General features: G+C 36.3%; 1 protein-coding gene across 1 annotated transcript; it reads left to right on the top strand.

Annotated features, from left to right (window-relative positions):
- Positions 1-2,218: 2,218 nt before the first annotated feature.
- LOC121729328 (ribosomal RNA small subunit methyltransferase NEP1) lies at positions 2,219-3,785 on the top strand. The gene is made up of 3 exons (XM_042117805.1): positions 2,219-2,549; positions 2,867-3,110; positions 3,445-3,785. The coding sequence occupies exons 1-3, from the start codon at positions 2,406-2,408 to the stop codon at positions 3,765-3,767; spliced, it is 711 nt and encodes a 236-aa protein (XP_041973739.1). The 5' UTR covers positions 2,219-2,405; the 3' UTR covers positions 3,768-3,785.
- Positions 3,786-13,395: the final 9,610 nt, after the last annotated feature.

The following is a 13,395-nucleotide window of genomic DNA, read 5'->3' as shown; positions in this document are numbered from 1 at the left end:
AAATAATCCTGAAAAATATACATTTCACCCGTAATTAATCTTCATGTCCTAATTGCTACGATGTGTTTATTTTTGCTATATTCTGTCTTTAGTTCTCTATTTCAAATAAAATATTGTGAATCCTCCCTTTTACTTTCATATTTTCGTAACTAAAGGTACTATTGTTCCTATATTACACAAATTTTGAAGAAAAATTTTTCATCAAATTTTTTTACATATACGCTAGTGCTTGAATCAAATTTATTGATATGCTTATCGATATATTTTTACAATAACATAAATCTAAAATAAAAATCATTTACCTTTATATTTATCACCTTAAGCCCGGCCGCACAGAAAAATTCGGACGCCCGGCGGAACGCACTCTGTTCATACTGCATACATAATATAGAGTGATTCTTAAACTGGAGGAAGGTTTATATTTATATATCATAATCATTTGTTTTACAGATTCCCTCAAGATCCTCTAATAAGAGGAAAATGGCTGAAATTAATTGGGCATGTTGGTTGGAATCCCAAGAAAAATTCAACAAGATGTAGCAAACATTTCATTGAAAATTTTTAAAGAAAAATTAGAATAAATACTATTTTGGTTATAGGACCTATCCCAACTTTATTTGTGCCAGTAAGTTTGATATGCTGTTGCACTTGTTACTGAAGCAATTATTAAAAATAAGCAATTATAAGCAATTAATGCTTTTTAATTCATTTAAGATTATACTTATATGAACTAAAAAGTATTAAATAATCCTTATTCTGTACTCAATCTTCATAATTTTGAAGTCGGTACCATTCCTAAGTATATAAGTTGCTGTTATACCTATTCTGTCAGAGAACTGGCGATTAGGTTAGCTGGTACCGATTGCAAAATAATGAAGATTGAGAACAGAATTAATACTGAGTACAGAATAAGAATTATTTAATACTTTTTAGTTCATTTAAGTATAATATTACTATTGTCATTACCTTGGAAGTCGGTTTTAATTTTTTGTTTAAAAATAATAATTTTACTCTTTTTAGCTGTCCTTAAGGTTTTCTATACTTACAGTTGGTGTTTTAAAAAATCAAAATCAAAATTGCTTTATTTCTGAATAAATCTAAAATAAAATATATTTTCAGAATACATGGTGCCTACCACCGGTTCCAGTTTCAAAAAAAAATGTGTATCTACTTTTCAATCGTCACCTTTTTTTGACAATTAAAATTTATGATACCTAATTTGAAATACAAATCTGTCAAAGTTGCATATTATTTATTCCTTATAGAAACTCAGGTAAAATAACTCGAACGGACTAAACTGTCGATAGCAAAATACTATACTATCGATAGTAAAATATACATCACTAGCACACGCACACATTGACAGATCGAAAATGGTCACGCATTTTCGAGTTGTCAGGTGGTCTATACGACAGTATATATTAAGTCTATGGTATCAATGAATAAGGAGTAGGTATAGTGAGCAATGACATCATAAACATCAAAGTCTGACTGCCCGGGCGCGCACTAGCGGCCAGGCCGCGGCGGCCATCGATAGTATGGTGTGGCCGCTTGACAGCGTGCGGCCAGGTGCGCGTGGTCTATGGCGGTTTCATATTAAGGTATCTATCTCGATGGTCGCGGCTTGGCTGCTAGTGCGCGCCTGGGCTAAGGCGCAGCGCAGACGACAGACTATCCGTGACACACTTTTTAGTCCGTGGAAATAGAACCTACAGTTCGACAAGGCTTTATTTGAACGTGGCGAGAAAAGGAACTAAACGCTTCTATCATAGAAAAACATTTTTGACATATGTTTGACAGTTCTCCTTTGCCAGCAGCGTTCCCGTCAATGTCACCCACTTTCAAACTTTAAATATATTATGCAGTAACGCATACATCTGCACTGCGCGTCATGTACGTTACTGCACGGACTAAAAAGTGCGTCACGGTCTACGGATAGTCTGTCGTCTGCGCTGCGCCTAAAGTTGTTATCCCATTTGACTAAATTTATACGTCTAAATGATTTAGTAACTAATTTTAGTCAAGTGAAATAACATTTAGAAAGCTAGGATCCTAATTAGTGTACTAAATCGGAAAAAGTGTGGCTTCTGAGTCACTGCCCTTGCGCCTTGCGGGCGAACTCTGTCTTCTGGATTTCGTAAATATATATTCGCTTCTTTTTTAGGGGTTTGTAAAAAAATATTTCTTTAACTGACAGTGACAGTTGACAAGTGACAGAGCAATGTTTACTTCGGAAATGGGGGTTTCGCACGTGTTTTGAAAAATATCATACGGTAACTTTTGTTTTATAAATATTACATCCAAAAATGTTGTAGAGTACAATTTACTGTTAATTGGAAAGTGATATTTGTTCCAAGACAATTTTCACTTACCGGTTGAATTATATCCAAACAAAATCGTTAGACATGGGCAAGAAAAGAAAATTAGCAGCGAACCAAGACGACTTCGAGTATGATCCAAAACCTAAGCATTTAGTTGCATCACATATAAAGAAACAGGAGAAGCGTCTTATAGTTATTTTAGAGAATGCACAGTTGGAAACCGTTAAGGTAAGGACACAAGTTTAAAACATTATTCTATTAACAATGTTATTAAGGTTATGAGTTATGACGCTCTGCTCATTGTTACTGTCTACTGAAGCTACAAACTCGAGTACATAACTGAAGTTAGCATACACCATAACACAAAACATATTCACATCCATCAAATTGCGCTAAGTCTAATCTGTTGCTGAAAGTGTTGACTTACGCTGAAGTGTTTAATATTTGTAACTCATTGAATTAATTCAGACTTTATTTAATGAAATTTTGTTGTTACACAGACATTCATAAACTGCAACACTGTTATTATTTTCTTTGCATTTTAGGTTGGCAACAGCTATGAACTTCTCAATTGTGAGGACCATGTTAATATATTGAGGAAAAATGACCGCGATCCAGGATCATGTCGGCCCGATATCACCCACCAGTCTCTACTCATGCTAATGGACTCTCCCCTCAACCGTGCTGGTCTTCTCCAAGTTTACATTCACACAGAGAAAAATGTTTTAATTGAAATTAACCCACAGACAAGAATACCAAGAACATTCAAGAGATTTGCAGGCTTAATGGGTTAGTATTTTTTATTTGATGTCATCAAAATAGTATAAAACAAAATATATTCATTATTAGCTCAAATTTAATTAATTAGATTTCTATAAGCTTTATTTACAAGTAGGGTTTTTAAACCCACAGTGAAAAATGAAATCTATCTGTCTGTCTTTGTCTGAATCTTAATAGAATAAGACAAATATTTGAGAAAAACAGATTAGAAAAAATATTTATCTTTCCTACAACATTTTATTTAAGTGTTTTAACCCTTCAAGCTTGAGTTATAAGTACTTGGCTATGTCACTTGTAGAAATTGAGAAAAAAGTATTAAAATATATTTTCATTATCTTTTCAGTTCAACTGCTACATAAGTTTGCTATTAGAGCCTCAGAAGGGCAGATGAAATTACTGAAGGTTATAAAGAATCCTGTGACGTCACATCTTCCAGTGGGTGCCAAGAAAATTACTATGTCCTTTAGTTCTAAAGTTGTTACGAACTGTCGCGAGCTAGTTCCCAAAGATGATCCCATTGTAATAATCATTGGTGCAATGGCTCATGGTAAAGTGGAGGTGGATTATTCAGAGGATGTTATGTCGATAAGTAACTACCCTCTATCCGCTGCATTGACATGTGCAAAATTGTGCACTGCTTTTGAAGAAGTTTGGGGTGTTGAATGACATTATAAACTATTATAAATATTATTTTTTATTACAACTACCCTGTAGGCCTGTAGCTTAGAATGTATCTAATAGTTACACTACAGAATAATAAAATATATGATAGTAGAAAAATAATTAAGGGACCTATCAGACAGACAGCGGTCACACGGTCAAGCGTTCAAGTGGTCAGTTCTGACCGTGTTAGAATTGCTCCTGTGTGACTGACCGCTCAAATGTAGAATGTGAATGCAGAATGCTTAAATGTGTGGCCGCTCTGTCGGATAGGTCCCTAAGAATGCAATTGACCTAATTATATTATTATATCAAGATTTATTAAATTTATTTTTTGCTGTATGCTGTGTTGGTGCTAGTGTGCAATCTATTTATTGTTTAAAAACATTTGAAGTTCTACTATCCACCGATAGATGGCGTTGCAGTGGTAGTTTCGAAACCTTAAAACAAATCCAAGTTCCATAAACATAAGATAAGATGCTCTAAAAGCAGTTTTAACTTTTTATATAAGTATTTATAATTTTAGAGCCAAAAAGGTATTTATTAAGTTTATGAAAGTGGACTTTCTCGGAGTCCTAACTCCTATTTTTAATCTTGAATAATTTTATTTTTCTCAAACTTTTCGCTACATATACAGAGTAGGTAGTAAGGTTCAATAACGTCCCATTATCTTCAGATATTTACAAATGTGTTATTAATTATGTACATTTAAAATGTTCTACCAGAGCGCAGCGATGGCGCGGCGGCTGCTTTATTACCGAGTGCAAAAAATAGCCCCAACGATGCGCCGGAAATGTCGAAGTGTCAAATTAGTAACAGTAGGTACGTACGCCCTGGCACACCGACAAATATCCAATTAGTAGAGCTGAGGAATTTGGATCCTTTTAGATTACTTGTAAAAACAATCTCCTTGATTCATTTGCTAATAACGACGCCACGTTTGAAGCTAAGGAGTAATGTGCAAAAATATAAAATTTACTTTCCACTGGCTGAAAAGTTTGCAAGTTGCACACTCAGCTGATAGGTCTAGGTCCACTACAGCTCGACAAGGCTTTAAATGAACGTGGCGGGAAAAGCAACTAACGCTTTAGTTCAGCGTCTCTGGGAACCCTCCCAAAGATGCAGAACCAAGTGAGATTTGAAAAGAACTCCGACTAAAAAAGAATTTTTATGTGATCTCATACCCCTGAGATCATATCAAAGAGTTTTTATGGTTGGTTACCACTGTTAACCCTAGCGACACAGGACTGGTACGTGTGGTGGGCTATATATCGAAATTCTAACTAGTATTATAAGGTAGAGCGCGTAAATACATAGGTGAGTACTTGTATATTTTAAGCTGAGCCGAGAGCAGCAACAGGAATAAACGAAAGCGGTTGTCTCAGCCCTTAAGGCGATTTTACTTAGACTAGTCACTAGATTCCTGGCAACCTGCCATACATGGGCCGCCACAGATCTTACTTTGTTTACCATCTGGGCAGTGTCGAGTCACTACCAAACTTTGTAGTAGGTACTTATTGTGTTACGATTACTATTAGCCTTTACTTATAGTTTATTCACATTTGTTTTATACAGTTATCGAGCAATGATGGAAGGTGGCTACTTGCTAATAAGTAATAACCTAACAGTTTGTGTACAATTTCAGTATTCTCCTTAGGATTCCGTCTAGTCTTAGGTACGTCGAGGGCTTCAAGAGTCTTAATTTTTTTAATTCTTGTGTTGAGATTGTAGCGTAGCCAGTGACGGATTAAGACTACTTATGATGCCCTAAGCAATCCATGCGTGTGGGCACCCCTATCCGTACATGACAACTAGAATCGTCCTAACTTATACCGCCTCAAAACATTAGTTTTTACCTAGAAACTTTTATATTTTTTATTATTTATTAGGAAATATAAAAATTGTATGTAGACAATTTTAAAGAATTAAAATCAGAATCAAGAAAAATAATAAGAAGAGCAAAAAGAAATCACCTGGATAGTAAAGTTAGAAATATAAATATCTACGCTTTGGCGAGCAAACGAATCACGGAAATTTTACCAGGAGCTGAGATCTTTGAGGGGCTGCCATCTAAGAGCTCTCAAATGCTCTTAGAATATGGCAGTGACAATCTTATAACATCAAAAGTGCTTGGAGCAACTACTTTAAAAATCTGCTGCATGGTGGAGGACATCCACCTCATATTGTATTACCAGTTACCACGCACAACCAGTGACAACCACGCCGAATTGGAGCCTTTATCTTTTAGGGAAGTCCGACATGCAAAATTTATGAAGCTCAAAGTTATATGACATAAAAAGGGATTTAAGCTAGCAAAAGAGCTATTTCGCGATAATTTGTGCACCTCTTGCACAAATTATCGCGATCAAATAGCTCTTTTGCCAACGGCGTACAAGGGCTTATCATTTATAATATGTGCTGCTTAAAAGGCTAGAACCTCATGCGGAACGCATCATCAGCGCTTATTATCAGTGTGGATCAGATCTTCCTTCTGAAACAACTTATGGAAAAACATTAGGAATACGCCCAAAGCAATATATGCATTATTTGTCGATTTGAAAAAGCCTATGACAGCATTGACTGTAATTCGTTATACACGACCTTAAGGAACTTCAACATCCCGAAAAACTAGTTGACATGATAATGGTCGCCACTAAGGAAAGCATAATGAGAGCCTGATGATAAAGAGCTTACGGACGAGTTCGTAGTGGTCACAGAACTCAAACAAGGAGATGCTCTGTCACCTGCGCTTTTCAATTTAGTTCTATATAGGAATATGTCCTCAAAAAAGTGATTGCACTAGACGTAGGGCGACAACTGAATAGGAAGCATAGGTTGATAGGGTATGCCGACGACCTGGCATTACTAGGTGAAACTCCAGAAGAAGTAGCCAGCGCTGCCAAAGTCTTAGAAAAAGAAGCGCTTAAGGTAGACTTAAGTATAAACCGCGAGAAAACAGAATACCACATTAAACTCTATAAAAACACGCGCACAAAACGAGAAGACCGGAATGTGCAGGGACTTCTTATAAAGGGATGGACAAATTTAAGTACTTAGGCTGCACCATTACCGACACCAACAGGAGACAGGAGGAAATAAACATCCGCATCCAAAACACCTTACATTACACACGTACATTAGTATTGGCCTTATTACAGGTCTGTAATAAGGCCAATACTAATGTACGGATGCGAGACCTGGATGCTCACACTCGATGAAGAGAATAAACTACTGGTAGCCGAAACAAAAATCTTCCGCAAGTTCTTCGGCCCGGTGAAGACAGGAGACGGAGGAACTAGAATTCGAACCAACACCGAAGTTGAATACCTTATCTCTGAGCCCAATATTATTGGCGTAACAAAAGCCCAGCGACTCCGATGGCTCGGTCATGTTGCAAGAAGGGGGAGGATCGTGCCACTAAAAAGGCGTTCCTTGGGCGTCCGATCGGGCGACGACCTGCCGGCCGTCCACGGTACCGGTGCCGCGGTGGCTAGATATCGTGGAGTCGGACCTGCGGGGTCCCAAGGTCGGAGGCCAAGATCCACGTTGGGTCGCTGAGCTATCGTAGTAGTAGTAGAAAATTTTTTGGTGTGGTTTTTGGTGACGTGAGAGTGAGACATCAGCCCCATTACGGATTTTTGTGCTTCTTTTGATGCCCCCTCAGACGTGATGCCAACGGCAACTGCTTAATTTGATTAAGGGTTAATCCGTCACTGCGTAGCAAATTATTACATATACAGGAAGTTACATATACAATTTTTACAAAAATTGGCCAAGTGCAAGTCAAACTTGCACACGAAGGGTTCCGTATCATTTCTAAACAACGATTGACGAAAACGAATAAGCAAATTGTGTTTTTTGTGTCGGAGACTGGAGTGGAGACTCCAATAAAAAAAACAGTATATTTCAATACATATTCATTATTTTGTATTTAATAATATACATATTGGTAGCGACGTTTAAAGCGACGACAGAAATACAATATTATGATGTGTGCAAATTCATATCTTTGCACATTGTGCAAAGAGTTTTTTATTTTTTATAGACACAATCTAGTATCTACTTAAGTAATTATATTAGCAACACTAAATTGAGCCTAAGTGGGACTAAAATAATCTAAATCTAAATCGGCCAAGTGCGAGTCGGACTCGCGCACGAAGGGTTTCATACCGTTTTAGAGCGAAAATTGGCCAAAAATTGTTTTTTGTATCGGCTCCCCCCTTAATATTTTATTTTAATATTATTATTAATTATTAAAGTACACATATAATTTAAGGTTTTTTGAAAATTTTAAGTGTCTATCTGTTGCCATTATTGATATCGAGCAAAAAAGGCCTAAAAATCAAGTTTGTTGTATTTGTTGTAAATATTAATTTTATTTTGATTTTAGTATTTGTTGTTATAGCGGCATCAAAAACACACAATCTGTGAAAATTTCAGAACTCTATCTATAGCGGTTCTTGAGATACAGCCTGGAGACAGACAGACGGACAAACAATGAAGTCTTAGTAAAATCCCGTTTTTACCCTTTGGGTACGGAACCATTAAAAATTAAGTTGTAAGAAACTGCGTAAATAAAAAGTACATAACTATAATATTAAGGTTGTATATCTCAGATACTTACCTCTAAAGTCTAATCTCTATATAGGAACGAAACTATTCAGTGTGATACCTATGCAATGTCATCTATGAGCTATGACGCACTATGGGGTCCCTCTGGGTTTCATCAATAATTTAAACTGGCCGTAAGTAGTGACAATGCGTAATTAATATCTGCTGCAAAGCTTCGTTACAAATCATCAGTGCTAGTAGTAATACTTACCTACTTGTCAACGAAAAGGAAAATACGGGACATCAAAATATTTTATAAATAAGGAGTCTGTTTCTTGAAGATTGTAGAAACACACCCGCGCCGAGCCAGGCCCTCAACAAATTCAAGGGTTTAAATTTACAGGTTAGCTTACAACGTTTTTTAGTTAAACATAAAAAATTAACAATACAAGATTTAAAGTTCCGTTTCTTATTGAGCCTTTAAACACAATAGTTTCCGGATTTACTTATTGTTTGTTATTACTGGGTACAAAAAATATATTGAACCAGAAAAATTATCAAATGAAAATAGAGATAGCACGCAATAAGCAGAAAAAATATGATTTTTTTATCTTGAATTTAATGAAATGTAGAGCGTCTACGCTCGTGCTCTACAAAATGAGTATCTTATGATAATATTATAGCAGTTCTCTCTACTGTCTACACGAGTCTCCTTTTTAGGACAATGTGGTATTTCCTCGTTTGCATAATTAATATAATAATTATGATGAACCAATACAAACGATTATGAAAACGTGTTCATAAGCGACAGGATATGGCATTGTAATCATGGTGGCCCAACTCCCAACGTAGAGAAGGCACAGAAACTCCACAAACAACCAGTCATAGAAAATGGCAATGAAATTAAGATTACGCAAGAGGATTTCGGTAAGTACATTTATCTAAGAAGAACGATGAAAAAAAAACAGACAGACAAAAAAAACTTAAACTTACTTGAAAGTTGAATCCTTATGTTGCTCTAGCCAATATAATTACTATCCTACTAATATTATAAAGGCGAAAGTTTGTTTGGATGTATAAATACAGTATGGATGTGTGGATGTATTGATGTTTGTTACTCTTTCACGTAAAAACTACTGAACGGATTTCAATGAAACTTTACAATTATATAGCTTATACATCAGAATAACACATAGGCTACAATTTTAACCGACTTTCAAAATGGGGGAGGTGTTATGTTCGTTTTCTTATGTTCAACGATTACTCCGCCGTTTGTTGACCGATTTTCAAATTGTTTCTTTTGGTATGTAAGATATCATCCCAATTTGGTATTATATTCACAAAAGTGGTGATCTGATGAAGGATCCATAAGTAATCGAGGGAACTCCTCAAAATTTATGGGGAAACATGTGGTGACTTCAGTTTCGTGAGAAGTATTCTAAGCATATGCTACAAACAAGTAAGATTTTGCACCGAGGTATACCTGGTATACCGTGGTTCGGAAGGTGCTGAGAGAACTCCTGATTCTTTATAGATACAAGTTTGGGAGTTTCGGCGTTGTTTTAAGAACGGAAAGCATATGCTACTATGCAAATTACATTCATCATCATCATCATCACTACCATAATATTATACCATGCATCGTCCCATGATTATGAGCCTTTTCATAGTCTTTTAGATCGAGGCTCGAGTTTGCCAAGCGATATTTAAAAAAAAAATCTATTCTTAATATTATAAACCTGAAGAGTATGTTTGATATGCGCTAATCTCAGGAACTACAGGTCCGATTTAAAAACTTATTTCAGTGTTAGATATCTCATTTATCGAATAAGGCTATAGGCTATATTATTATATTATATTATCACGCTAAGACTAACACGACCGAAGAAACTCAGTAACAAGTGGTAAAAACGGGGAAAATATTAGATTTAGGGTTTATGTCACGAACTACTGGAGCAATTTTTACAGCAATATTTGGCACTTATATAGAGTAGACCACGTGAAAGGAATATTTATAGCTATTTTTATTTGAAAATGTACGGTTTCTGTGAAATTCCTAATTTACGCGAGCGAAGCCGCGCGGGACATCTAGTTTACTATACAGTCAAGCTACCTATTACATGATGACGTACCCTGCTGGGTAGGTAAGGTAAGTATAGGCATTATGTTAACAGGGCCGAGGTGGCGTGATGTATGACTAATAAGTACATAGCAACGAGTACACTTCACTAGCAATGCATTCAAGTTAGCGGTTTACTGAATTGCAAATATGAGGAAAAGTAGTAGATAAAGTCCAATGTATGTTTAATGTTTATTCAATAATATCGCATGATCTTAAATAGCTCTATATTTGTAGAGGGACTTGTATGATTATTCAATGTAAGAGTTAGACCTATTTTTTTTGTTCTTTTAAATGCTATATTATACTATTACGTTGTGTTATTATTGCTCATAAATTGTGGACTTATGATAATGGTTATCCTCGAAAATCCTAATCATGAAGCTAATAGATGCGCGGGCGCCTCGCCACGTCCTACGTTTACCTACACGCGTCCTGCCTTTGTGTGCGTCTAATGCGTGGTCTTTAGCCGCCATCTTGAATTTAAGGAATGCGTCACGTCTCAGAATATTAATAGGGCCCGGTCGGCCGAAAGCTCTAAAATATCCTTTATAGAGTACGGAGTAAGGATGGGTGTAATCGGGCGCGCCACTCGTAGCGCGGCCAGACTCGGCGGCGCGGGCCTCGTGCGAGCGACGCGGACGGTGCGCCCGCGCCAGACCGTTCGGCGCCTTCCATCACAAAGGGCTCATTGTATTCTCCGTCGCTCCATTCTATGGAAGAGTCCCTTCGCTTTTTTTAAGAATTCCTGATAACAGAATGACATCAAACAATGGGTTTCCGTCCTTTTATTGCCACCTTATTTTTTGTAGCCGCTTAAATGGACCTACCTAAGCTAAAATAAAATTACAACCTGCTCCGCCGTCGGTGAAGAACTGAGGGATATTTTATTATTATTCGAGATGATAGTCTTTTGGAAAAGGTTTACGAGTGAATATTTTTATCTGTATGGCCATAAAAACATTATAATAGGTAGGTAATGATTCTAAAATGAGAGGATAGAGTGGTATTTCATTAAAACCTTACCCCATATTTGTAACAACTAGCAACCTATAGTTATTGAGGAAAAATGTAGAGTCGCAGAATACAAAATTTCAACAAGAAAGCTTTAGTGTAGGAAACTGTTCGTTAAAACCTGTAATCCGTATCACGGAAAGATATAAAACGTCTCATAAAATGTGAAATTTGGGGTATCAGAGTCGGTGCTGGGAGCGGCGAGCGGTGGACGCGGACGCCCACAACTCACAACCGGGCGCGCCCAAACTGGTTCCACGTTCCCTCTCACCACGACCCGAACTTTTGACAAAACTTTATAACTGATCATTATCATTCTACGATTAGAAAATTCTCAAACCGAGACATTCAAATGTTTAGTTTTAAGCTGGTGTAAAAATTAAAAGATTTTGGTCTAAATTTTTTTAATGTGCAGACTGCAGAACAACCAACTGATTTCTAAGATTTTAAAGGGAATTATTAATACGTTTTTCAATACTTAGCATAATATTATGGATTCTTATTTAAAAAAGCTAATATTACTTATAGGTCTACCAGAATCTGATATTAAATTTGGATGGCAGATTTTCAAAAAATATCCTTGATCATTGGATGGCAGATTTTCAAAAAATATCCTTGATCATTGGATAAATTTTATATTTGCATGTTTCACACACAATATCAGCCGCTATAAGTAAGGAAAAAAAAGGATCAAAATGTTTTATTCCAATTACCCCGGTATTGCTAGAGTCAATTTCTTTTTTAATTTTTTGCCATAACATTCTGGTAGACCTTTATACACTTTCAAGACTCTACCTATGAGTAACGAATTACGATCTATGAGCCCTGCATAGAGCTAATCCACAGTCTACTGAGATACTACGGTACGTACTGAGCTAATCTAACAATCAAAAATACTTCTTGTTATGGATTTAGATTAGGAACCGATTCCCAATGTCCAGTCATCACAATAATATTTTAAGAATATATTGTAAATTTTGTACCTAATAAATTCTAATTAGTCACAGACTATGTAATTGTTTCACAACAACGTGGCTAAAAACACCTATTTTAACCGACGTCCAAAAAGGAGGAGCTTATAGGTACGTTCGGCTGTAGATATTTTTTTAATATTGTATGTTCAACGATTACTCAGTCGTTTGTGAACTGATTTTAAAAATTCTTCTTTTGTTCAATATAAGGGTTACATTGTTCCGAGTTGGTACCATGTTCACAAAAGTGGTGGTCTGACGAATGGGAACGATGAGGAATTGAGGGGACTTCTTAAAATTCAAATGGGAACATATGGGTTTTTTCATTTTATGTGATGTATTATGATCATATAGTACTATCAAAAAGTAAGATTTGGCACCATGGTATACCATGGTTCCGAAGGTGCTGAACAGAACTCCTGATTCCTTATAGATACATGTTTGGGAGTTTCGGCGTTGTTTAAAGAACCAAAAGCATAAGCTACTATGCTAATTACATTAATCATCATCATCACAACACCATGCAACATCCCATTATTGACCTATTATTGGTACTTTTCATAGACTTATAGATCGAGACTGATGTTTTTCACTTATAATACCACAAGAGCTTCAAAATTATCGGATATTTCCCGATAGGTTCGTTGCAAACAAATGAAGGATTCAAGTTTTTCAGGTTAAAAAATCACGAGCGCGAAGCCTGAAAAACTTGACGACTTTATTTGTTTGCAGGGAACCTTGAGGGAAATGCCAGATAATTTTGAAGCTCGTGTGGTATTCGGGGGATTATTTTTCCGTCCCAAATGTCGGCCAATATAATTGCACCATGAGACACAATTGAATTCAACCTGTCAGTTTGACGTGTTTGTCTTTTATATATAGCAACTACCAGAGAAAATTTTCAAAAAATTATCAGTATAATACCATGTAGGTTGTACCACGTGACGTCGAATGGTGCAATTCTATTGGTCGATATTTG

The sequence above is a fragment of the Aricia agestis genome, chromosome 8 (genome assembly GCF_905147365.1).
Source record: "Aricia agestis chromosome 8, ilAriAges1.1, whole genome shotgun sequence".
Taxonomy (NCBI): Eukaryota; Metazoa; Arthropoda; class Insecta; order Lepidoptera; family Lycaenidae; genus Aricia; species Aricia agestis.
Note: the sequence above shows the minus strand (reverse complement) of the source record. Positions and strands in the feature narration are given on the sequence as shown.

Coding starts and splice junctions, on each gene's coding strand:
- LOC121729328 (XM_042117805.1), top strand. CDS start 2,406: ATGGGCAAGAAAAGAAAATTAGCAGCGAACCAAGACGACTTCGAGTAT. Junction 2,550..2,866: donor CACAGTTGGAAACCGTTAAG/GTAAGGACACAA, acceptor TTTGCATTTTAG/GTTGGCAACAGCTATGAACT. Junction 3,111..3,444: donor GAGATTTGCAGGCTTAATGG/GTTAGTATTTTT, acceptor TTATCTTTTCAG/TTCAACTGCTACATAAGTTT.